Source organism: Cervus elaphus, chromosome 25, assembly GCF_910594005.1.
Source record: "Cervus elaphus chromosome 25, mCerEla1.1, whole genome shotgun sequence".
NCBI classification, from domain to species: domain Eukaryota; kingdom Metazoa; phylum Chordata; class Mammalia; order Artiodactyla; family Cervidae; genus Cervus; species Cervus elaphus.
In genome coordinates, this window is record NC_057839.1 from 62,405,284 (window position 1) to 62,432,371 (window position 27,088).

At 42.3% G+C, this 27,088-nt stretch overlaps 1 protein-coding gene across 2 annotated transcripts in view; it reads left to right on the forward strand.

Moving 5' to 3' along the window:
• Positions 1-27,088, forward strand: part of CTNND2 (catenin delta 2) — a 1,061,406-nt gene that overhangs the window by 925,352 nt on the left and 108,966 nt on the right. The window contains exons 15-17 of one of the 2 annotated variants that reach the window (XM_043887623.1): positions 10,462-10,635; positions 23,489-23,563; positions 24,598-24,748. In XM_043887623.1, coding sequence (XP_043743558.1) covers positions 10,462-10,635; positions 23,489-23,563; positions 24,598-24,748 — 400 coding nt within the window. The remainder of the gene's footprint in view (positions 1-10,461; positions 10,636-23,488; positions 23,564-24,597; positions 24,749-27,088) is intronic. The other variant, XM_043887624.1, reaches the window with a different exon arrangement.

The window sequence follows — 27,088 nt, forward strand, 5'->3', positions numbered from 1 at the left end:
GTTGCTCAGTCATGTCCAACTCTGCAATCCCATGGTTTGTAACCAGCCAGGCTCCTCTGTCCATGGAAGTCTGCAGGCAAGAATACTGGAATCCATTGCCATTTCCTACTCCAGGGGGTCTCCCCGACCCAGGGATCAAACCCGTGTCTCTTGTATCTCCAGCATTGCAGGCAGACTCTTTATTGTCTGAGTCCTAGAATGTGGAAGGGCTACCAAGAATTCCAGTGTAGGGGTCCACCATGTTGTATGAGTCAGCCCCTGATGATCAGGAAACTAGATTGCTTCCAAAGTTTAACTAATGTAAACTGCAGTAAACGTCCGTGTAGTTTTAAGTCTTGCCTACATCCTTAATCACTTCTCAAGGGTAAAATCTTGAAAGTGAAACACTGAGACCAAAGAATGCTCTTAAGACTTTGGCTGCATAAGCCAAGAGTTGTCTTCATCACTCCAGATGCCAGCGACAGTGTGAGCTCCTTGTGATTTGCTTTGTTATCACATGATGGATCTGCCCTTTGTGACATTCTTGATGCTTTTAAGTCCTCGCTTCCTAATACCCCAGGTTCTTTTTCTTTCTTCCAGGTGGTTTTCATTCCCTTATCAGTAACCATACTTTCCCGTTTGCGGCTTAATGCCATTTCCTTTCCAACCATCCGCTGATTTCAGCTGCCGCGTATCCCTCATGGTTGGGGGCAGTGTAGTCCCATGCTGCTGTCACCTCACCATATGTCAGGATCTTGGTGACTCGAGACATGATATTTCACATCCTCGAAGCACTCAATCGCATGTGCCTGCCAGGATCACGGCTGCACATTTTTGTGCGGTGACTGACCTTTGCCACTCTCCCTGAGTGAGTGAGATGCTTCTCCTTCTTACACGCCTCCCATATGAAACAGATCCCATCACCCAGAAACGCTGCTCTTCCACTCTCAGTGACGTTACAGACTCAACTCTCTATTTTTGGCGTCTCGTTTGGTTTGTGTTTACATTTTATCACTCAGTACTCCACGCCATCAGTCAATACTCTGTCTCGAAGACTAGATCTGGATGTCTCAGTCTCGACACTGCCACATCAGGAGCCGGGCTGGTTCCCTGTTGGGAGGCCTCCCAGGTGACTAGGTGGCAAAGACTCCGCCTGCCAGCGCAGGAGTTGCAAGAGACATGGCTTGGATCCCTGTGTCAGGAAGGTCCCCTGGAGAAGGAAATGGCAGCCCACTCCAGTATTCTTGCCTGGAGAATCCCAGGGACAGAGGAGCCTGGAGGGCTATAGTCCATGGGGTAGCAGAGTCAGACACGACTGAGCGACTAAGCATGCTGGCAGTCATGGGACTGTCCTGGGCACTGTGGAATGTTTGTCAGCATCCCTGGCATCTACCCAGTGGACACCAGTCAGTAGCACCCCTCTTCCTGGTTGTGACAACCAGAGGTGTCTCCAGACATTGCCATTTGTCCTCTTGGGACTACCTCAAGGAAGGCGGCAGGTCAGGGACAGAGCCCCTTGAAAAGGCAGATAATGGGGTGAGTTATTCCTAAATGTGAATGAGAAGTTAGGAGCAGAGAGAATTCAACGTGAGCTTTACTAGCGTTCTGGCTGGTTCTATCAGGATGACTAGGGGAAACGACAGGCAAGTCCAGTGACGTGGACCAGCCTTGACAAATACTCCTCTGTAGGCACAGCGGCCACCTGATCCCATCTCTGGAGCCCACAGCATCACCAGCCTCCCTCCAGCCACCTCCTAAGGGGTGAGCATCCACACGGGCACGGAGGTGAGTCAGCAAGGCTGTCCCTGAATCTCTAGTTCTGAGACCTTGTTTGGGAAACACCCTAGCCAACCTTGCCTTTAAGAGAGGTTTCTGATCTCTCAAGTGTAAAACGCCCCACATTTTTTACAAGGAGCGCCTGAAGACAACTGTGCCACGTGAATCCAAGTCACTAGCCATCACCTCTGTCCACTCTTTCCACGGTCCAGCTGCCCTGTAATCGTCATCTTCAGAATATCTCCCAGGAGAAGTCAGACATCCGAGCTACCCGAGAAGAAGTTTCTTCCCAAGAAGGAATTCTTAGGAATTTCTTCAAAATGCTAAGAGTTTGCCTGCTGCAACGAAAGATCTGGCATGCTGCAACTAAAAAAAAGATTCTGCATGCCACAATTGAAAAGACCCCACATGCCGCAGTAAAGATGAAAGATCAAGTGTGTAGTCGCTAAGACCCAGTGTGGCCAAATACATAACAACAAACAAAAAACTCCAACCAACTCTCAAAAGCCGAAAGAAAGATGATTTTCATGTTGACTCCTGGGAATTTTGAAGAAATTACACAATACGCTACACTTCATGATAGAAGGAATAAAAGGCAATAAGATCGTGTTATGAAAATGGTTTCCTTTAGGGATGGGAGAATTTCTGACCTTTTTATTTCTTCTTCTTTCTATCATTGGCAGAGCTTCTTGAATCTGTGACTTAATGTCTTTTTAAGCTTTGTAAGACTCTCAGGCACCACATCTTCAAATATTGCTTCTGCCTAGTTCTTTCTATAGTCTCCTTTTGAACTCTAATTCCCTATTTATTAGACTCCCTTATTCCATTTCTTATACATACTACCCTCCACTCTGTACTTTTCTTTTTCCTTTTTTTTTCAATTGTGGCTCTTTATATTCAGTCTGGATATTTCCTTCTGATTTATATTTTAGTTTACTATTTTTCTCTCAAAATACATCTAATCTTCTTTCATACTCAGACAAGGGGATTTGTAACTCCAATGATGATGTTTTCAACTGTGTTCGTACTCTAACAAAGTTCTCAATCTTTTCTTTATTGAATGTAATAATCTTAGTTGTTTTAAAGTCTGGTTCAAATAGCTCCCTTATCCAGATTCTTATGAAATGTTTTCTATTTCTATGGTCGGCTTTATTACTTTTCATTCACACAGTCTTTCTTCCTCATGTTCCTGGTTATTTTTTTATTAAATCTGAGACATTTTATATGAAAAACTATCAAAGTAGTTTGAGGCCTAGGATGATATGATCTCTTCCAGAGAGTGTTCATGCTTGGTTCTGGAAAGTATTTATGCTTAATTCTGGCAGGAGGCTTGAATCAATGGCAATCTCAGTTTAACTTAATTTTATTATAGGGATTTAAGGAATTCAAGGTCATCACTATTCCTAGAGGATCTGCCTACATGATCCTAAACAACAACATAGAAGATTTGCCAAGCTACTTGGTTTTTTGTCTTTTGTTTTTTTTTTTAAATGAGGCTAGATTCCTTTTATCCCCTTAGGTTGTTAGTTATGTTTTTTTCCCTGTCTTTTAGTCCCTGCTCTGATCAAGAATGGCCCTTGAGGGTCAGTAGCTGCCCACCTCAATAGCTTTCCTCCTTCTGAAAGATCGTCACTGTCTTTTTAGCTCTCTGATTCCTGCAAGCAGATATTTTAAAATACTTGACTCAGTTTGTTATCAGTGGGAAAGGTGGTCTGAGTTACCTAGCCTGCACTTGTCAAAAGCAGCCGTCGCAGTCATTTCTGCTGTCCTTTTACTGACCCCTTAGTTGCGGCACGTGGGATCTACTTTCCTGACCCGGGGGCAGACCTGGGTCCCTGCATTGGGAGCTCAGAGTCTTATCCCCTGAACCAGAAGGGAAGTCCCTGCTTGGAGTTTTTTAAATAACCAGTATTCCCTGCTTCCCCTCCCTTTCCCCCTCCCCTCCCCCCCCACCCCCATTAGCTGAATGGGATAATAAAACACTGTCAGGATAAAATCAGTTAGTAACTGCTGTTCAAACCAAGTCAAGCACAAGTGGTCAACAGGGAATAGACCTTGTCTAAGCCAAAGTCGCTCAGTCGTGTCCGACTCTTTGCTACCTCACGGACTATACAGTCCATAGAATTCTCCAGGCCAGAATACCAGAGTGGGTAGCCTTTCCCTTCTCCAGGGGATCTTCCCAACCCAGGGATCGAACCCAGGTCTCCTGCATTACAGGCAGATTCTTTACCAGCTGAGCCACAAGGGAAGCCCAAGGATACTGGAGTGGGTAGCCTATCCCTTCTCCAGGGGATCTTCCCGACACGAGAATCGAACCAGGCTCTCCTGCATTGCAGCCAGTTTCTTTACCAACTGAGCTATCTGCGTCTAGGGTGTTGCTTTTTAAAGTAGTCAGTCCCAACTGCAGCCTGATTTACCCAAACCCTGCACGAAGGAGCATTCCCTGACAGTTTACCACTTTAGAATTATCTTCTCTTCCTACATCTCTGATGTGTGACTTCAGCTGGGAGGCAGGAGTGGGATTTTCAGATCGGAGTATTTTCCTGTCGCTGCGAATCCACTCTTTCTCTCTCTTGCAGTATCTCTGGCCTATTTATTTTGCTGAAATCCCTTGAAAAGAAAAGTGAACCCCCACACACGTGGACTGTCATGCTCTCTCACTGGTGGAGAAATTTCAGCAGAAGAGATGCATTCCACTGGTGAAGAGGCCTATTCTGTTTGTGTTCCAAAGACGCAGCAGTGAAAGCGCTTTTCTGTACATAGACTGGAATGGCTGTGACATCCATGGCAGAAAGAGCTGTGGATTTTAGCACTCCTCCCAAAATGTAAATTCTTCTATGTAGGCGAGACCCTTCTGTTAGCATCTCCATGGTACCCAGCCCAGCGCCTTGAAATGAGAGACTGCAGTGGTTGTAAGCTTTTGCAGAGGAAGCAGCTGAAATTCCCTTGTTAATTCTTCTATTCAGTAGGGCCTTTTTGAATCTAATAACTGGACTTGTGAGCCACCATGCCCTACAAAGTCCCATGTGTGCAGAGAATGTTATATGAACGTCGTTAATTTCCAGCTTTTTAACTTTCTGATTTTTATCTCTAAGTCAGACCTTTCTCTTCATATGAGGGACAAATGGCTTCCATGAGTCCATCCTCAAAGCAACCGAGAGAGGAATCTTTTTTTTTTTTTAATATGTATTTATTTGGCTGCATCAAGTCTTAGTCGAATGGCACAGGCTACTCCCTAGTTGTTGCTGCAGACTCAGTAGTTGTGGCTTGTGGCCTTGGCTGCCCCACGACACGTGGGACCTTATTCCCCATGCCTGCATGAGTGCTAAGTTGCTTCAGTCAAGTCTGACAACTTGCAACCCCATGGACTGTAGCCCACCAGGCTCCTCTGTCCATGGGATTCTCCAGGCAGGAATACTGGAGTGGGTTGCCATGCCCTCCTCCAGGGCATCTTCCCAACCCAGGGATCGAACCCGAGTCTCTTAACGTCTCCTACACGGGCAGGCAGATTCTTTACTCCTGTGACACCTGGGAAGCCACCCGCTCTCAGACCAGGGATTAAACTCGAGTTCCCTGCTCTGTGAGGTGGATGCCTAACCACTGGACCACCAGGGAAGTCCTGAGAACAGTCTTTTAAATAGAATTTAAGTCCCAAGGAGAAGTAAAAGTATTAAAAGCCATTCTAAAGGAATTTTTTTGTTTAATCACACCTTGAGCCCATTCCCACAGCCGTGTGTTTCCCTTTCTCAGCAGACGCTCCTTACAATCAGCGGCCAGTGTGTCTATTCTTCCCTGACCGTGACCGCATCAAAAAACATCCTGTCCAGATTTCAGCAGCCCCTTGGCATCTAATATGGGGGCACCTTCTTCTTTTCCTTTTTGAAAATATTTGAGCACTACCTTCTCAGAGAGAGATAATATGTGTTTCCAATTCTGGCCATTTTAAGAAGTGAATGATAGAAACCTTTTCACTGATTCATTTTATTGATATCAGTCATTCATTTAAAGCCAGTAAAGAAAAATACTGGTACATAAAAAAAGAACAAAATAATGCCATTTACAGCAACATGGATGGACCTGGAAATGATCATACTAAGTGAAGTAAATCAGACAGAGAAAGACAAACCTATGGTACCACTTACATATAGAATCTAAAAAGTAGTAGAAATGAGCTTATTTGCAAAACAGAAATAGACTCACAGACACAGAAGACAAGCTTGTGGTTACCAAAGGGGAAATGGAGGAGGGATAAATTAGGAACACGGGATTAACAGATATGCACTGTGCTGTGCTTAATCGCTCAGTCGTGTCCAACTCTTTCAACCCCATGCCTTCTCTGTCCATGCGGATTGTCCAGGCAAGTATGCTATACTACTACATATAAAATGTAAGCATAATAGGGATTTACTATATAGCACAGAGAACTGTAGGGTTTCCCTGGTGGTTCAGTGGTAAAGAACCCACCTGCCAGTGCAGAAGGCATGGATTTGATCTGGGGTCAAGAAGATCCCCTGGAGAAGATTTAGGGTTAGGGTTAGGAAATGACCACCCACTCCAGTGTTCTTGCTTGGGAAATCCCATGGATTTCAGAGGAGCCTGGCAGGCTACAGTCTATGGGGTTACAGAAGAGTCAGACTTACCGACCCAACAATAGAGAACTATGTTGTGTATCTGGTAATAATTTACAGTGGAAAATAGTCTGATAAATACACATTTAACTGAAAAAAAAAAAGTTCTGACGATATAGTGTTGAATGTGGCGCTACTTGGGATGACAAACCAGCCTGTTTGTTCTGTGATCTACTCTCAGTATAATCCTGCCTCACACACTCCTTCTTTGCTACCAGCCTGTCCTCAAGAAAGCTCCATGGCAAGAAAGTCATGGTGTAGTTGGAGGGTCCTCCTACCTCTGAGACTGCGTTGCCTTGGTTCTTGCTGGGGTGACGGTCTTGCTCAGCTCAGGCTGCTGTAACGAAATGCCCGAGACCGAATGGCTTACACAGCGGACGTTTATTACTCACAGTCCTGGAAGCTGGAGGTCCAAGGGACCGGCAGACCCGGTGTATGTTGAGAGCCTCTTTCCTTGTGTGTGAGTGTGTGTTTCTATGTCACCACTTGGCAGTGATGCAGCCAGTGTGATCAACAAAAACCCTGTTGGTTTCTTGGAAATACTTTGTTGGTTGTGCCTTGGGTTCAGGACACAGAAAGTTCTCCCTCCTGACCGGGCAGCATTTTGTTTCTTTATATATTATTTTCACATTTCAAGTTCTTAGGAAAACTTTGGTAATATGCCCTGTTAAAAGTTAAAAGCAAAAGGTTAAAAAACATATACAGTTTGCATAGGCTTACTTATAAATTTGAGTTCTGTGTTCTCAGGACTAAAATAGTTGGGTGATCAGTGTCTTGGCTGTGCTAAAGACTTAGCCAGTGCTTGCCTTCTTCAATCCCTGGGGCAGTTTTGAAGAAATTTTAGGGTAAATGCATCTTGTATTTAAATTTATAAATGATGTGTTTCCGGTATTTTGGTGAATGAGTTGCATATCCCTTGACTTCTTCTGGATCTTTGCTCTAGGAGAGCAAAGTGTACAACTGCGGGATTGTTTCATGACTTCAGTCTGATTCTGCTGTCACCATGACCCTGTAGTCCTGTGGGTATTGACTGGCTAGGCAACATGACATCAGGTGTTAGCACAGCTCTTAAAGAAGACTTTGAGTCTTATATAGGTGATCAAAATCTATTTTATAATGGACAGTCAATCAATACTTCTTTCTCTATTAACTCAACAGAAGTTTGAGGCAAGTACCCAGATAAAGGCAGCATGCCCTGGCTTTGAGATAGTTCTTTTTCCTCTGTATTGATGTGCCAGGGTGTCATCAGCATGCTGAAATAGCACAGAATCCCCTTTGAACTCCTCTCCTTGCTGTCAAAGGCTATCCGTATTCACAGCAGTTTTCCTTTTATTGCCTTCAGATTCTCTCTGTAGTCACTGAGAAAGGATTGTCATGAAAGGTATTTAAGATCTACATAGATCACATGTCAGAATGGAGGAAAACTGTCTACTGATTCAGCCGTTTATCCTGTTTTGTTGCACAGACGTTAGAAAAAAAAGAACCAGATGAAACCCAGCAAATGATAACACAGCTTTTTTTTTTTTTGCACTTTTTATAGTTTGTCTATCACATGTTGTAATGAACATGCAGACATTGCTTCTGTATACCTCCCTCTGTTATGCTGGCTCTTACAGGAGAGGGAAATTTCATCGATGTTGAGTGTTTATGTGAAATCTAAATCTTTATGTGAAAATGATAGCTTCAGAGTTTTAAGGAGATGACAAAATTGTGGTCTGGGTGAGGGTTGGAAAAGAATTTCCCAACATGAGACAGAATGAGAGGGAAATAAAGTTTATCAGAGTGGGAGACACTGTTAGAACAGTGGGCCAGCTCAAGGGAGAACTGACACTGAACAGGGGTCCTTAGTCCACTTTTATACCCAGGGTACAAGGAGTGGGATAGGGGTCTTGCGAGTCATTTGCTGATTGGATGAGGCACGTACTGGGTGGGGGGGAGAGTAAGGCAAATACCTTCTCCCTATGGGGTAGGAGGGAAGACAGGTTATATTACTCAGGAGGACCAAAAATCTGTTAATAGTTATAAAATGGGGGAGGGAAAGATGATAAGGGTCTATTTTTTCCATTCCTGCATTCCAAGACACCCCTTGTTTCTGTCTGCTCTCTTTGTCCTTGGATCACTACAAAAATGAAAAAAAAAAAAAAAAAGAATTTTCCATTTCCTGTTGCAGTAGCAGAGAAATTCAGTCCCCCCAGCTGGTTTCTTTTGAGAAGCCAACATCACTCCTGCCTCAGCATCGAAGTTAACAAATCTGCGTAAGGACTGTTTCCTTTTGCCTGCTGCTCTCTTTCTATCCAGGGCAGTGAGCCAGCCTCAAATAATGAACCAGGAGCAATGTGACAAGTCTGGTTCACTTTCATTTTTTTTTTTTAATGTATTTAAAAGAGATGGACTGGTTTCATTGATAGGCTGTGCACAGGTGTAAAGTCTTCTTTGAACAGTTTAGAAGTGGCTTAAGTTGAAAGAACAGGAAGGTCTCCACTTTGAGTGTTCTTGTTATAAATTTGAGATTGAGTGACACTCTCATTGAAAATGACCTTTAATCTGATGCCTCACCCATTGATGGAATGTCATTCATCCCTGTGCTTTAACCTTAAGTTAAGCTGTATCATAATAGAGAAAAAGAAGGTATGGCTTTTTAATTTTTCTCTTGGAAAATAAGCAATGAGATTCTTGCAATTCTTAATGTCTGTTAAAAAAACTTTTATTATATCTATCAACACTTCTATTTTTGTTACAAGGATACAGCATGAGGTATATTTTCTTCCAGGTAAAATTTCAGAATGAAGGCACTAATAGATTCTGAAATACAATTTTGTCTTCATAGATATACATACATGTATATGGACACACATGCACATATATTTATGTACATAAGGTATCTGTGAGAAAGTTTAGTATATATGTCATTTAGAGTATATGTTCAGCAATCATTAGTAAATACAAATAAGGAGTTAAATAGCTTGATATTCGCAACATAGTACTATAAAATAATCCTTCTGTTGTACTATGGCTGTTCTCAAAAATGAATATGGGAATATATTTTCTACACATATTACTTCATTTCTACCTTCATTATACCATTGCCTTTATTTTTAATGGAAGATAAAGGCTAAATGTGATCAAAGATCAGAATCATCATTGGAACTCAATATTTTTTAAATTATAAGAGTAATAGAACAGGCTATTAGAAATGTAGAAAAAAATGAAAGACATACACACTTTATAAATAAAATATTTATTATCCTTACGTTTTTTATGATGCATTTTACTTGGTACCCAGCCCAAACCCCTTACGGCTTTGTGTCCTGCTTTAACTTCTGTTGTAAACATTGATCCACATTGCTACATGATCTTCAAAGCTATCATTTTTAAGGCTGTATTCATTTGCCTTTTGTGTATAATCCATAACTTAAAATGTATGTGCAGTTAATTTTTAATTACATATTTTGTTAACTCATTACACTCAATTCAAAGCAAACGTCAGAATTTCTATAGGATCAAAATTTGCCTATAGCTCATGGCAGAGTATCTAATAAACCGTAACAATCTTCTCTCTTTTGTACATTCTGTCGTTAGTTTGATGCTCATAGATGCAATGACAAAATATGTATTTTATAAGTGATTTAGAAATGTATCACAGTTGACACTTGCATGTGAGGAGTGAGGGCACTTGATAGTCTCTAACTGCGATACTATGCCTGTCGTATGCTTAGCTTTCTGTAAAGTATGCTGTCTTGATCTGTAGTCTTCCTCCATCCTGCCCAATCAAAATCAGCGTACCTTTTCTCCTTCCTCCCTGTAACGGTTGCTAGAATTGTTCTCAGAGCACTTAACTGTTCTACTGCCAATTACATTCACTTATGTACCTGCTCCACCCTCCATCAGAAGCTCTCGGGGGGCAGGAATGGCTCTCCCATTTTTGGTGGTCCTTGGATTGCTGATGCCATATGCTGCCTGCAGTTCTCCAAATGTCATGACACCCTGCTTCGGTTTTCGTCTTGGATGTTTGCAGAGGGCAATGGTGGGAAGTGTGACGATGTTAAAGATGTTTACTCTCTCATTTCTCTTCCACCAGTGGGATGGAGTAGGACCTCTTCCAGACTGTGCAGAACCACCAAAAGGGATCCAGATGCTGTGGCACCCGTCCATAGTCAAACCCTACCTCACACTGCTGTCTGAGTGTTCAAATGCAGACACGCTGGAAGGGGCGGCGGGCGCCCTGCAGAACCTGGCTGCAGGGAGCTGGAAGGTATGACTGGTTTGTTACAATAAGAAAGAAATCTGGAAGCACGAGAGGGTTCTTAGAAAATAAGAGAAGTCCAATTTTGAGGGGTGCTATTCTAATCAAGTTTTCTAAGGATGTTAGAGAAAAAAAAAGAGTTCCATTGAACTGTTGGACTTAGAAACATATTTCTTTGAAAAAGTCTTCTTAAGGAGGTCCTTGAAGATGCCTGCAAAACACAGAGGAATAGATGTCAGTATAGTCATGGAAGATGCTGTGATATGCTTTCCATTCTGTCTGTGTAGCTGAGTTCCTTCCTTTTCAGAGGTGACTGGGAACATGTCGAGGCTTTTCAAAGCACTGTCACTGACAGAGCTGATACCCAAACATCTTGTATAAAAACCCCTGTGAATCCTGTAATATCGTAGCTGGTCTTGTCCCCAAAGGAAAAGAACCGCTTGCATTTTTAAATTATGGGATTACAGGGAAGAATAGTGTTACTAGTTATCTTTGGCAAGATGTTAAATTAAAACAATTGTATGGTTGGGAAAGATACTAGGAGGGTCTTTTTCTCTGGATTTTTATAAACACAGTCTTCCTGATGGGTTCTCACAGAAAGTTTTCATGACCTTCCTTTTGGGTAGAAAGGAAGGATTCATGATAACCAAGAATTCTTGTGTTTGGTCACTGCTAGTTCCATGAGCTAAATTGCCTTTTTGCATAAAAGAGTGTTAACCTCTTAGAAGAATGAGGGAATACGGAGAAAATATCAAGAGAAGGAGTTTAAACCTCAGCCTTCCATTTTCCATTCATTTAATTTCAATGCTTGGAGTTTTGGACTATTCATACATCACTCCTTTCCTTACCATTCATTTTTTCTTCAAAACAATATTGATATAAACACATAGCTTTAGATCATTCTCAGAAGCTCAGTACCACGGGTACCACACATACTGGCTTCAGTATTGCCCTGTAATAATACCTTCTCTTCTTATCAGATCTTCCAATACCTGCCTCTTGTCACTTCTCTGTCCCTCCCATCATCGTTTCCATTTCTACAGTCTCAGCTGCAGCACCATCTTTGCTGGGTGTGACCTTCCAGCTCTTGGGGCACAGCTCTTGGGACCCAGCCCCTGATGATACTTCCCAGGAGCTGGCTACTTACTCATGCATGCCAGGCCCACCTCTTCTCTTAGGTTTTAGGAATGAGCATAATTATTCCTTTCCCTCTCCACCCTTAAGGCATCCCTAATGTTGTCCCTTAAGAATTCAGGTGGAGCGGGGATTGAAGTGAATTTGTCGTTTGCTTTCATCCAAAGAAAAGTTTCAAAGTTAGAGTCTCACCAGGCAGAATGCCAGAGGATAGCCTTGCAGAGCTAGGAAAGTGACAGTCATGGAAGTCAGTTCCTTGAACTTGTCCTGAGTCTTTACTTCCATCTAAAGTTAAGAGGCTTTGAGTCCGGTCACAGTTCAAAACTTTTCTAAGCTTTGTGGCTCTGGGAAAGTTAAAGCATCTCAATGTGTCCCAGGTGCATCATCTTTAAGCAGAAGCAGTCATGGGTGACTTCCCGCCACATCATGTAGGTTAGTCACAAAGCTGGATTCAAAGATGCAGGATGTCATAGGCCAAAGGGTCATCACTGATCACCCAAGAGCACTAAGTTGCTGCAAGTCCCCACCCACCTCCCTTGCCTTGGAGGATGGATTAAAGGGGATGGGAAGGGATGCTCTCTAGAGCAGAGTCTGATCTGAAATGCAAAGCCATCTAGATGATGGCAAGTTTGCCACATTTTGATTTTTTAATGAATTATTATTTTTACTTGCCAAATAGTTAGGTTCTTATAAGAACAAGTTAAAAATGGAGAAATGTCTTTGAGCGCTAGAAGATGTTGATTGTAAGATTTCAACCTTTGCTTCAAAAGTTAAGCTCTGTATTCCATATGTTCAGAAAATTAATTAGAAACATGAAAAATTTATAAAGACGCATATAAAACTTCTGGAGTTGAAAATATAGCATCTTAAATGAAAAATATGTGGGATGGAATCAATAGCAGATTAGACATTGCAGAAGAAAAGTTTAGTGAACTGAAAGACAGAGATTGTAAACTATACAAAATGAAATACACAGAAAAAAAAAAGGAAAAAAATGGACAGTGCATCAGTGAGCTTCAAGTGGCCTGAAATATATGTATTAATGGAGTCCAAAACAAGACAAGAGAGAAAGAAGAAAAAGAAAGCTATTTGAAGAAATGATTGAAAACATTCCAAATCTAATGAAAACCACAAACTCACACATCTAAGCAACTCAAGAAACTGTACCAGAAGCATCAAAAAGTTATACCAAGGTACATTATAATGAAATTGCTCAAAATCAGAAATAAAGAGATAATCTTAAAAGCAGCCAGAGAAAAAAGACATGTCGCGTACCAAGAACTGTACATCTCCACATCATATTTAAGGATAAATTGTCGGGGTCTAGCCCCAGCAGGATCTAGGGGAACCCTCAGGATGAACGGCGTCGGCGAATGAGAGAGAGAGTGAGACAAAGCTTTGAAGTTTATTTTTGTATGGCCCCTTTATACCGTTAACAACATCTTTTTGGGGGAAGTGCATATTGCTTACACACAGGTCATCTCAAAACATTACAGCAACTTGACCTTTAATAGAAACAGGATGTTATCTACATACTTTCCTTTACAAGAGTCTTTTTTATCATTTGGCCTTCAGGCCTGCTAATATTTTATGGCTTGCACCTGGTGTAACTTAAGCACCTTCAGTAGCTGACCCTGTTTTTTTTTTATAATTAATCTATTTTTTTTAATAAGCTCATCTCTATGGGAACTAGATAGGATTACATTTTTACAGAACAGAAATGTGAAGGACTGCTGAAACAGCAGATATGGCACAAAACAGGCTCTTAGTCTAAAAGTTAACTACCTGCAAGAAGTCGCCAGCTAATCTCTATCTAAAGTATTTTCTATTAGGCACATTTGTGGCTGTCATATTTGTGGAGCTTTTCTCACCCCGTGAAGGGTCCTATGCTTAATAGTTTCTTTTGTTAGCGTACTGTGCTTAGGATGTTTAGAACAATCAAGAGCATTTTTTGCAATGAGAGCACATGTTTATCAAACAAGCCAGAATGCCAGCAAAAGGGTTTGAATTGAAGCATTTTCTTTATCCCTGGCCCCTTCATAGGGTACCAGCGTCCAGGAGATTTATTAATTAGGGTTTTAAGTTGGTCCTCATTCAGTGAAAGAGGAGCAGCAGAGCTCTCGGCAGGCAACACAAGAATCCGCAGCAGGGCAAACAAGAACAACAGCAGAAAAGGGGGGAGGATACAGGGTGGGGTAGAGGCCGAGGCCAACCTGGAGGGTCCCTTATCCTAGACGGCCTTGCCTGTCAGGTTTTTTCCCCGTGACCTCGTCATGGATGGGGTCTCGGACGGCCTTGCCTGCCCAGTATTTTTTTCATGACCTCATCACGGGCGGGACCTCTCATAACGGCTCCCGGCAATAAATATCTCCAGTTATTCAATTGTTTCTTGTTAGGTTACTAAGGATGTCCTCTAGAAGAGAATCTGGTCTATAAGACCTCTAAGAGCAGAAACCAGGTTCCATTTATTTCTTTGTACCCCACTGCTAAGCCTTGTGCTTGGCTGAGCAATAATGCTGAGACACAGACATTTAACAGAACTAGTGTCTCTGTCCATATGTCTTTCTTATGAATAGCAGTCTTTTATATTTATAAACATCCGTCAGTCACTAAGCAGTTAGTAGCGCATCTTCAGATGATCACAATTTATGATTCTTCTTTTGGTCCTTTGATTCAGATGGGAATATGTAGTCAATAGGATATAAAATTGATAGAAAGGAATTGTGAGAGAACTATTTTCAGTTTTCAGACTCATCAGTGTTTTTTAGGATGCATATTTTGATGTCATTGCCCCGTTCCACGATTCCTGAAGCATTGGACTTTGTATTTAATTTGGTGATTAAAGGCATAGGTGCTGTGTCTCACATAACCAGGTCAGCTGGATGAGCTGCTGAGATACGTCTGGGTCTTTAGGTGTTTGGAGTAATAAAACAGTAAATTTACAGTGTATATGATTTTATACTGATTTATAGTATTTTGATATTCAAAAATTCTCTCCTGCTTTGGGTTATATAATGAGAATTAAGGAAGAAGTCTGATAAAAATTCTCAGAATTTTCTAGCAATAACATCTTTCTGACTGTTTTCAATGCATTAACCTGAACATTAGTTATCCCCAGTGTAAAATTCATCCCCATATATCCAGATGCATTGAACTGGTAATTTTCTTATTATTAATAGAGACTACTGAGTAAGAGGCAGAATGGTCTACAACAGCTAAAATCAACATCACAAGAGCCATTCTGTATTTTAGACAAAGCTTAACAACTATGACCATTGAATTTCCCAGCCTTCATCATATTTCAAACAACAAATTAAAAAATGCAAGGAGTTACTCTTGTAAGTAGGCACACAGATCTGTGGTAAGAAGGGCAAATAGATACACTGATGGCAAAGTGAAAAGATAAAGGAGTTAGAAGAAGTAAATATAAGGATGCAAGAAAGAAAAAAATGTCAGAGGCCATTCAGTGTTTTGGCTATTTCATTTATTCTAATCACTGATGGTCATAATGCTGACTGTCATCAAGAAAATGTTGAATGGTTACTAGTAATTTTAGAAGACAAAGCATTTTAGAAAGACTTTTATTCCATTTATTCTAATCACTGATGGTCATAATGCTGACTGTCATCAAGAAAATGTTGAATGGTTACTAGTAATTTTAGAAGACAAAGCATTTTAGAAAGACTTTTATTCCAATAGTTAAAGTAGAATTTTGACTCTCAGGGTGTCATCCTTGCTTATACAGAACACTGGCCTTCCTGATGGCTTTATGCAAAGGGGATAATCCTTGGTCAAGGCAAAGGCGCTTTAGGGCATATTTGTGCATAGTTATAAATGTATGTGCTTGTATAAGAATCTTCTTATAAAAATACAAATATACAAGCATGCATAAAGGTCAGTATCACATTATTGTTATTCTTTGTATAATTTAGTAAGGTACCATGTTAAATGGTAGGGGAATATGTGGGAAGGGAAGATGGATAAGCAATAGGAGTGATTTGAGAGGATTGTCATTAAGCCAACACTGATAAATGGTTATAACTTTTTAAAGATGAGAATAGTTTATACCAGAACCAAACAAACTTGATCAGTTAAAAGACTGACTGAGGACACACAAACAGCATCAAACTTCATGAAGACAGCATTACCATCTAAAACCTAGGGTTCTAAGAATGTGTTTTTTTATAGCAACTGTTGAAATTTAGTGGTGTTCTTTAAGTGTCCTTAACTTTTATGATCCAAACAAAAGCAGAAATGTGAAGGTAAAACATCCGAATTTTACATGGAGAGAGCTTTTTATAGACCTCATCATCTGAAACAATAACTTCTCTTTATGCGGAGATGTGCAGCACACTTTTCTGTGAAAAATTGACTAGCAAACTAGATCTTCATAATGGCCCCACATACTTTTTAAACTTTAAAACACTCATTACTTGGTTTATGAGCATCAGAAAAACATAATGGCAGAAGCAACGTGAAGTGTTTTTCTTAGCTAACATGGACTTCAGTTACCTTTTCCTCATTTACAGTAAAACAATTTTGTCACAGAATATTAAAGCAGTTGGATGTAGTAGTTTGACGAGTTCCAAAATGTAAATGAATGCTCCCATTTGTGGTTTATTTTTATCGTACTTGAACTCTATGGAAAGTCAGGATTAGAACTGTCAAAATACATCTGTTCTGTTGCTTTTAAATCAAACATTTTAGATATCTTTGTGTGGTCAGTTTTCTCCCTAAAATGGGACTATTCTCAGAAAGTCTATTATTTTCCCATTTATGTTCAGAGTTAGAGGAAATAAAGAGATACTTGGATATTAATCTGTTAATATTTAATGAAGTAACATGATAGCAACATAGATTTAGTGAGAAGGAAATAGAACCTCTAGCCATGTGGCCCAAATGAATAAAAAATAAAGAGAATTGGGAAATCTGAGACTTGTTCCTAAGGACAGGGAACTTAAGAGGGGCATTGAATTTAGTGTGGCTTAGCAATTGGTGTATCATTAAAAATGAATTAAGCTAAATGAGTGGAGTGTAACGAATAAAAGTAAGTATCATGGCTTAACATCTAAGACAAAGATTGTTGTCCTAGTTAATAGTGGTGTATAAAGCATAAGGTTTAAATGCAAAGAAACAGAGTTGTGAAAGATTATGATGAAAAAATGGGGCATGCAGCATCATGCCTCATGGGTTAGTAATTGGGTCAGAATAAACAGAGGTTATCTGAGGACTCTGCCTAGTTAGCAGGCTCCTAGACACAATGCGTTCACTTGGACGTGATGACCAGCCTAAGGCAGGACAAGGATGATCCAGCCTCAGGAGGAGATAGGGAGGAGGAGGACCAAAACCAGGTCATTGGTTCTAACCACACAGTAGCTAGTGGTTTCTCCTAAGACCCCACTAAGCAGTATTGATGGTAAGGGCTGCATCTGTGTTATAAATGCCACACACATCCAAACTGACTAGAGAGTAAGCCCTTTTTGGACAGTCTGGCTTACTTTCACCAGTGTCATTAAATAGCAACGTGCTGAGTGATAGAATTACATTCAGATATTGTAGAAACAGCTAGAGCTGAGGGATTTTCCCTTCCAGCCAAGATGCCAAGATGGAGTACCAAGTACCTTTAAATAGCAATAGCAGCAGCAACAAAAACAAACTGGAGAAATATATGAAATAATGGTTGTTAAAACACTAAGCATTAGTCAATGAAGAAAGAGAGCTCTGAGAAACAGGAAATAAGCCAGGTGAGCCCCATGGCTGTCCCTGATTGCTGTCTTGAGAGAATTTGCAGACCATAGCACAGAGATTAAAAACCCAGGAGAAGCTTGGCAGACAGTCAGAGCTAAGGAGATACAACTGGGAATCTAGGGAGACCAAGGTGACTAGAGGTTATAGTGAAAGTGAAAGTCATTCAGTCATGTCCGACTCTTTGTGACCCCATGGATGGTAGCCTGCCAGGCTCCTTTGTCCTTGGAATTATCCAGGACAGAATACTGGAGTTGGTAGCCATTCCTTTCTCCAGGGGATCTTCCCAACACAGGGATTAAACCCAGGTCTCCCACTTTGCAGGTGGGTTCTTTACCGTCTGAGCCATAGGGAAGCCCAGAGCTTAAGGACGGCCCCAAAGAGGAGAAAGCCACACCTAGAAAGAACCCTTGAAATCTTCAGAGGATCTGCTCAGATACTCAGCAGAGAGCTGAGTGCATGCACAAGAGGGAAGTACTCAAGGCTGAAGAAAAAATTTCCTGAAATTATTAAACAGAAATGAAACCTGGCACTTGCACAGGAATGGATACAGTGTGCATTCCCAAGAGCCACACTGGAAAACCTGGTGATTGGTGGATCCTTGAGTAGAGTACTCTCAGAGTCTTGCCTCAGCAATGAGGTATAATTAGCCCTGGACTAAATATGCTCTAGTCTTCTCTATCAGATCTTAAAAGTGAGATGCAGAGGATCAATAGTTTGCAAGTAAATTAACTGCATCCTAAAGTTTAAAAATACCTATAGGAATACAAAAATACCCAGCATCCAGTGCATTAAAATTAAGGATGTCTGACATCCAATTGAAAATAAACAAGAAAATGTGATTCATAATGAGGAGAAAAATCAATCATTCAAAAGCAGTTCAAAACCAACCAAGATGTTAAAGGTATCAGACAAGCAGTCATTATAACTCTACTCCATGTGTTCAAAAAGTTCATTAGAAATGTATAAAATATAGGAAAGGCCCAAGTAAAACATCTAGAGTTGAAAATAAACTGAATTGGAAAAAAAAAAAAGCCACATGGAATGGGATTAACAGCAGGTTAGACATTGCTGAATAAAAGGTTAATGAATTTAAATATTGCCCTGGAAGCAGTATTTAAAATAAAATGATGAGAGAAAAAGACAAAGCTACCAATCATCCATGAGCCTTAAGTGTGTCTAATATACATGCAATTAAAGTTCCCTGAGGAGAGGTGGGAGAAAGGAGAAAGAAAACAGGAAGAAATAATGGTTGAAAAATCTTCCAAATGGTTCCATATTTTTCAAATTTAATGAAAACCACAAACTCACTGATCCAAGCCTAAGAAACATGAAGAAACGATACCAAGTGCTTCATAATCGAATGGCTGAAAATCAGTAATAAAGAGAAAATCTTAAAAGCAGCCAGAGGAAAAGACATGTTGCATATAAAGATAAGGATGACAGCTGATTTTTCACCAGTAGTAATGCCAGCGAGAAGACACTGGGGTGGCATCTTTAAACCTGTTGGGCCCATTCGTGTATAAAGTTGATTTGGGCTTGGTACCTCACAGGTGCAACCAATCTCCATAGGAAATTCCAAGGATTCCTAGAGCAGCTGTAAAACTATCTGTAGAAGAAATCCTTTCTGAGCCCAGTTTAAGATCTGGGCAAGCCTGGGAGCTGCCAAGGTTAATTACCCACGCATTGGGAACAGAGAGGAATTCTAACATGGAAACTTCAGTTTGAGTGTCCCAACATGATCAGAGCTGTGATGGCCCAGGACATGAAACTCAGTATTGTGTCCTTCCAGCCCTGAGGGCAAGCAACTATTCCAAAACCCTACACCAAAAGTTCTGTCCCCATACAGAGAATTAAGGATGAGTGACTCCCAAAGAGATGTATGATCACTTCAAACTCTGATTACACTGTTGTGGAAGTGGTTAGAACTCTGTACTCAGTCACTCAGCCGTGTCTGACCTTTTTGTGACCCCGTGAACTGTAGCCCACAGGTCTCCTCTGTGCATGGAATCCTCCAGGCAAGAATACTAGAGTGGGTTGCCATTTCTTCCTCCAGAGGAACCTTTAACTTACTGGTCCTGTCTATAATTGCAGTTGCTTTGGTTCTTTTGGGGCTTCCCTAATGTTCAGTTGGTAAAGAATCCACCTGCAATGCAGGAGGCCTTGATTCAATTCCTCAGTCAGGAAGACCCCCGGGAGAAGGGATAGGCTACCCACTCCAATATTCTCGGGCTTCCCTTGTAGCTTATCTGGCAAAGAATCTGCCTGCAATGCAGGGGACCTGGGTTCGATCTCTGGGTTGGGAAGATCCCCTGGAGAAGGGAAACGCTACCCACTCCAGTATTCTGGCCTGGAGAATTCCATGGACTGTATAGTCCATGGGGTCACAAAGAGTCAGACATGACTGAGTGACTTTCACATGGTCCTTTTTATATAGTTCCTTACAGTGGAGAATGCTGTTCTTAAATAGCACACACTTGGTACTAGAAATCAACCTGACGTTTTCTTTTACCAGTTAAACATTTTTAATTTCCATCTGTGAGCCAGAAATTAGAAGACAGTTGACATAAAGAGATGAATGTGACTTGGTAACTACCCTCAGGTACCTTCTAGAATAATAGACATATAAACAGAAAGTCCAGAAAAATACATGAGAGGTGCCATAATAGGAGAATATACACAAGGGGGTGTATACACACAAGGCATTGTATATACACAAGGGGGTGTATGCACACAACATACAAGAGCATCCCAGGGGTCATTTTCACAAGGAACAAATCAAGGATGAGGAAGCGCATTTCCAACAGCACTAGTTAAAACCTAGGACTATAAGTCAGTGGTTAGAGTTCATTTTAAATACACTAACACATCTCATTATTTAAAAGAATTCTAGCTGCTGCTATGACAAAGAGACCCCCCAAATACACAAGGCCTCAAACAAGATAGGAGGTAAAAGCTACTTTCTCTGATGTAACAGGTAAAGGAAGATATATGAGGAGGAAAGCTCCTCTCTATGAATTATTTCCCCCTGGCTGACAGCTCTTCTGCCATTTTCAAGGTGTCATGAAGATGTGGTCATCCAAGGCTACACTTAGGGCCATCATCTGCTAAGCAGGAAGCAGAAAAAGACTGCAGATTCACAACCAGAAATGTTCTCTTTTGAAAGTCATCTTGGAGCCCTTGTTTTGCCTGATGCAATAAAAGGGGGGAAAACACTTCATCTGAACACTTCTTGCAAACTCAGTCAAATCAAACTATTTCTCAGTTCCTCCAGGCTTACCACTTGGCCACATTTGTCAGCCTTCATCTTCTCATGCCCCCTGTGGTTGGCGCTCAACTTGGGGCTCTTACCAGCATATCCCTGCAGGGGATGGAGATAGAGTATTCATTTCTGTCTGGAATCATTTCTCCCCTGTGTTTCCTCTTGCCCAGGACAAGCGTCCTTGTCCTGTGGGGTTCTCAGCGGGGATGGGGCAGCTGGTGATTGGACTGTCTCTGGTCCAAGGTGTTCTTCCGGCCCACAGCCGCCTTTCCCACTGTTGAGCTCCCTTGAGATGCAGGCCCACCCTCTCATTAACCCAGGTGGACATAGTCCAATGCCTGCCATTCCAGTGAATCCCAATCAACTGGCCAGCTAATCCTTCTGCATCCTCAGGTCCTTAGCCTCGGCCATGTTTTCTCCTGAACGAGGTCTTCCTCTTCCTCGTCCTCTAACTCCTCTCCTCTGCCTCCTTTTTTTCCTTCTCTTCCCTCTCCTCCCCCTTCTCTTCTTCCCCTCCTCCTCCTCCTCCTTCATCTCTTCTCTCTCATCCTCCCCCTCCTCTTCCTTTTCTTCCTTCTTCTCCTTTTGAATCATCATGCATCCTCTCTTCAGCTCATGGACCATTCCGAAAGCCAGGCTGGTCCACACCTGCTTTGTTCCTTTCGTCCTCACTGGTGGGCTCGATACACAATGCTATCATTCTGTTTGCAAAAAAATCAAGTTCTGTCCAAAGATTTCCACCTCAGTTACAATGAATTACCATAACCTTTTCTCTCTTGTTCACCTGTTTTCATGCCAGTGATACTTCCACTTTTGTTTCACTTACAAAGCTCTTGGCAACTCATATACTTTACTAATACCCCATGGGCTGCAGTACTGTCCAAGGCAACTCACTTCTCTTTTGGAAAAACTCTATATGAGTCTCGCACTTCTGTGTTCAGTGCAGCTGAGACACATTCCCCATCTCCCAAATACTGCGTCATGCCTTTCTCTCTTTTCACCTCTTTATTCCTTCTTATTGGGTTACACAAAGGTTCACATGGGGGTTATACATGACCTGCTCCAAGACTGCTCAGCTGCTACTTAAAAAGCATCACTATTCCGGGATGTCTCCCAGGGTCCAGTAGTTAAGACTGCCTTCCATCTCAAGGGGTGCAGGTTTGATCCCTGGCCAGGAAACTAAGATCCCACATACCGCACAATGCAGCCAAAAGTTAAATAAATAATTGTGTTTTAAAAAGCATCACTATCCTAAATCCTTGCATGTCAAGAAAACTTTAGAAGCTTGCAACATCTTTTGAATGAATTGTAAATAATTAATTGTGAATCATCATATGCTGAGCTAATACTGGGGATTTTCCATACCCACACAAACACACACACAACTAAAAGCTTCAAAATAAAAGCTATTTTCTATGTGTCGCTCACATAAGATCAAATCCATTGTCTCGTTTTTCCCTTTTCACTTAGAGCATATCACTGTGTACCATTTTCTCACACCAGAAAAGTATATCTACAACTTGTGCATGTTTTTGGCCATGCATAGCCATTTGTATTCCTCTCAAATCAGTTCCCGGCAAAGCTGAAGGACTCATCATTTTACAAACACCAAGCCATCTTTCCATCCAACAGGAAGGTATATAATAGCTAGGAATCTAAGGAGGAAAAAGTAAGTTATAGCGGACCTTTCCTGATTTGTTTCAAATATGGCCAGATTCTCCTCTGTCGATATTGGGAAGAACGGAAGGGAGGGAAAGGACTGAGCGCAGAGGTTTAGGTGAGACAATGAGATGATGGCGAGGAGGGAATATTGTCAGAATCATGGAGAGCAGAATCAGAGGGCGAGGACTCGGGGTCACGGGGTCACGGGGCACAGGTGAGACCTGCGGGCAGTTGTTTAACATCTTTGTGTCTAGCTCTCCTCGTCTATAAAATAAGAACAGTAGTGTCATTCTCCCAGGAGTTTGGGGATTAGAAGAGACCACAAATGCACAAGCCAGCATCTGGGGTCTAGGATGAGGTGGTTCTAGGAAAGAGGTCATCTCTGGGCCTGATTTTAGCCTGCCTGAGTTCCAAAAATATCCAAAATATCCTGGTCTCTCAAAAGGCCCAGAATATCTCCCCAGCATTAAAATACATTGTTGATGTTTATCTTACCATATGGACACATGGACTCCATCCTCTGATTTCCTTTTTCCTTAGTTTTAGGGAAGAACCCAACAGTGAATGGGCTACATAAGCTCAGGTGTCTAGCCTACTCCTGGACCTGGAAATCAGAAGGCTTAGCAATAGTGGAGGAGTAGATGAAAATCATGTCTCAGCACGTTAGATTGCAAATGAAATTTCCCATGGACATGACGGAGAGTTTGAACTGGCTTCATGAAGCTCCTTTCCATGGGAGGGATATCCCATCCTGACAGCTAAATTTCAAGAAGCGGTTTCCAAACCTCGAAAAATTTTTTTTCCATGTCTAAGACTTTCTGACCATCCATTCCTCTGCTTCCTGAAACTGGGGTTATGAAATAGTTCATTGCAGTCAAGAGATGCTGTCGTGAATTCCCTCTGCTCTGCCACCCCACCTTCTAGAGTCTGAACGACAGTGTAGGGTCAGGAGAAAGTGAACAGTCCAAGTTGATGGGGATAAGAAACTATGTGAATGTGACTTCTCTAACGTAGGACAGGATGAAGTTGTGTGTTTTTTTAATCTCATATTTCATGCAGGGCTGGGCTGAGGATGTGGCAGGCATGGCATATGCCCTACGTTCACTGCCAGAGGGGGCTCCCTGCCTGCCACAGGTGAGAGCCAGCTCTGGGGTGCCTGTCCCAACGGGGAAAGGGGGGCGGGGCCCGGCGGGGAGGGTGGGGACTCTGTCCACCTTCGGTGGTCCCCAGGAGAACTCTGCCACAGAATCCGAAACCTCGTGTTATGAATTTCATTTTCTTAACTCATAGATGAAATTGCAATGGATTAAACCCTTATACGGGTTGGTTTTTGTGGCACATGCTCTTCTCTGGAACACGGTACAGAAGTGTAAAGTGTGTGTACTCAAATGTCTAGAAAACCTGAGCCTACCCGTATTTGGTTCAATGCATCAAAATGCTTTATTGTCCTGATATGGCAAATACATTTCCATGAAAAGCCTTAGATGTGTTCTACTAAGGCCAACCACCACTAACCCAAAACAAATTGTATGCTTACCTTATAAATTAGACATTGAATTATGGCCCTGGATATAATATATTTCAATTTTTTAAATTTTATTATTTTCACTCTTCATCTTTGATGTCATATGTACCTCTCCTCGGCTGTACCGTTTTCCGATTTATTTCCTCCTAATTATTCAGCAAACAACTTAATTGACAGTAATTTCTGTAAGATCTCTTTGCCCCACTTCCAAATTCAAGTTTGTTTTTTTTTTTAAATCACCTGTATGCAACCTTTTATCATTTTCTACTTTTTCCAGGATTTCTTTTCCTCTTCATGTCAGTAACCAGCCCTTCCTGTCCCAAACCTCCATATCTTAAAGCATCAGGTATAAAGACACCACACAGATATCTTTCTAACTCTTGGACTGGGAAAGCTGGCACCAGAGAAATGAAGTGTGATGAACTGATTAACGCTGAACCCTCCATCCTAAGTTGGAGGCAAAAATAAAGTTAAAACCTTTAAATACATGTCTGATAGGCTCAACCTATTCTACAAGGAGGTCTTGATAATTCAACCTTTTGGTCGCCTGTGGAGGACGGTCCGAAACACCCACAGGCGCTGTTTGCTTGGAGGGTTTCCACCCACCCCAGCTCCTAACGCCTTGGCCTCCCCTCATTTGCAGTGGTCGGTATATATCCGAGCTGCTGTCCGGAAAGAGAAAGGCCTGCCCATCCTCGTGGAGCTGCTGCGGATCGACAATGACCGTGTGGTGTGCGCAGTGGCCACCGCGCTCCGGAACATGGCCTTGGACGTCAGGAATAAGGAGCTCATTGGTATGTTCCCTCCGATTCACCGCATCTCCATCTTTTTTTTTAATTGAAGTATAATGCATTTCCTGTGTTTGAACCCACATGCAGAGCATATATGTGCGTGCAGAAACAGAGCATGTGTTAGAGACCTTGTTTTTCCAGCTCTCCTTCTAGCGGAAATCAATGCTCTAATTTATCTTTTAGAATTTAGAGGAAAATGTGAGGCTTGTTGACGTTCCTAATCCTTACAAATTAAAAACGACTGCAGTGCTGAGCACTGGATACCATGTCCTGATCCTCTAAACCCTTGCCAGGCTGTTTGTTTGCTTTCCATGTTGTGAACGGGAATTCTAATGGGAAGCAGGCCTCTTCTTCTCCTCTCTGTGTTAAAATTTATTTTGCATTAGACCAGATTGGCTCTCCAGTCCTATTTTTCAAGAATCATCTCCCTTTATTTTTGTATTCAAGAAAGGGAAGATCCTTCATTAATGAAGCATTAAAGAGGTCATCCATAAGTCTATTGATTCAACAAATGTTTGTCCATGACCTATTTTGTTCTAGGGCTGTTCTATGCCTAGCGTTCATGAGTGCTCAGTCGCTTCAGTCATGTCCAACTCTGTGACCGTATGGACTGTAGCCTGTAGACAGGCTCCTCTGAATACTAGAGTGGATTGCCATTCCCTCCTCCAGGGGATCTTCCCAACCCAGGAATCGAACCTAGGTCTCCTGCATTGCAGAGGATTCTTTACTGCTGCGCTTCAGGGGAAGCCCTCTAGGCCTAGAGATGATATCAAAGCAGAGAGAAGGTCTTGCCCTTATGGAGTTTACATTCTGGACAGGGGCGACCACCAAAAGACACACATGAATCCCACGGTGTGACTGAAACATTCTGTGGGGGAAAGTGGTGCTGGGTCAGGCACGCTGTCATTGGTGAGGTTGCAGTGTTTTAAAATTGAAGTGAAAATTACATAACATAAAATTAATCACATTAAAATGTACCTTTTGGATGGCATGTAGTATTTATACAGTGTTCTGCAACCACCACCTGAGTCAAGTTCCAAAACATTTTTGTGACCCTGAAGAAAACCCTTTGTGTGCTAAGTCGCTTCAGTCCCCTCCAACTCTTTGCGACCCTATGGACTTGTAGCCCACCAGGCTCCTCTGTCCATGGGATTCTCCAGGCGAGAATTCTGGAGTGGGTTGTCATGCCCTCCTCCAGGGAAGCTTCCTGGAGTTCCACGATTGAACACAGCCTCATTTGTCTCCTGCATTGGCAGGTGGGTGCTTTCCCACTAGTGCCACCTGGGAAGCCCCCAAACTCTGTACCCATTAAGTAGCCACACCCTATTTCCCCCTCCCCCACTGGCCCCTGGCAGCCAGCAGTCTGCTTTTAGTTTCTGTGGATTTTCTTATTCTGGATATTTCAAGTAAATGGAATCATGTAAGATGTGAGCTTTTGTATCCGGCTTCTTTCATTTAACATCAGGGATTATGGGTTTGAGAGGTCAAAGTCAAGGTGACAGCTATTGTGAAGCTAACATTTGAGCAAAGACTTGAAGCTGATGAGATGGGGCCCTATGGTTCTTTCGGGGGAAGACTATCTAAGCTGGAGGAGCGGCCTCTGCAGACAGCCCTCCAGAAGGGGGTCTGGGAGCAGGCTGATGGTGGGTTCAAGGTCTCTGGGGGCCTGATGTGCCTGGTGCATAGTGGGTGATGGGAGTCCAGGTTGTCCAAGAGATGCTCTGGTTCCTCCTCCTGTAACTGGGAGGATGCTCAGGCCAAGGTTGATTGATGCCTGGAGAACTGATGAACCACCGGGCCCTGCCCAAGGAGAGGCACGGCTTCCCCAAGGACCATTGACCTCCTGGGGTGAAAGAGATGACTCCAGTAGGGTGGATGATCAATGCAGCATGGAGCCTGGCAAGTTTGACCACAGGTAATAGGTATCAGCGAGGATCAGACAGCAGGGAGCTGGACCACGTGTCATGGCAAAGGTTCTGATCATGCGACCTCAGGAGGTCTAGGGAAAGCAGGTGAGAGTGAGTGCAGAGGGAAGACTCCGTTCCTGGGGCAGTTGGAATACCAGGCATGGGTTCAAATTTCATACACAGATTATGCATAGAGACAATGGTCTATTTCCTCTCTCCAGATTCCTGAGGGTGATATACTAGGCCCTTCATGATCTGGGAACCAGCCACTTTCCACCCCACAATTCCCATCATATCCTCCAATAAACATCAAGTGTTTGCAGGTCTCTTTTGGTTTAGTGGCTAAGTCGTGTCCAACTCTTTTGTGACCCCGTGGGCTGTAGGTCGCCAGGTTTCTCTGTCCATGGGATTTCCTAGGCAAGAATACTGGAGTGGG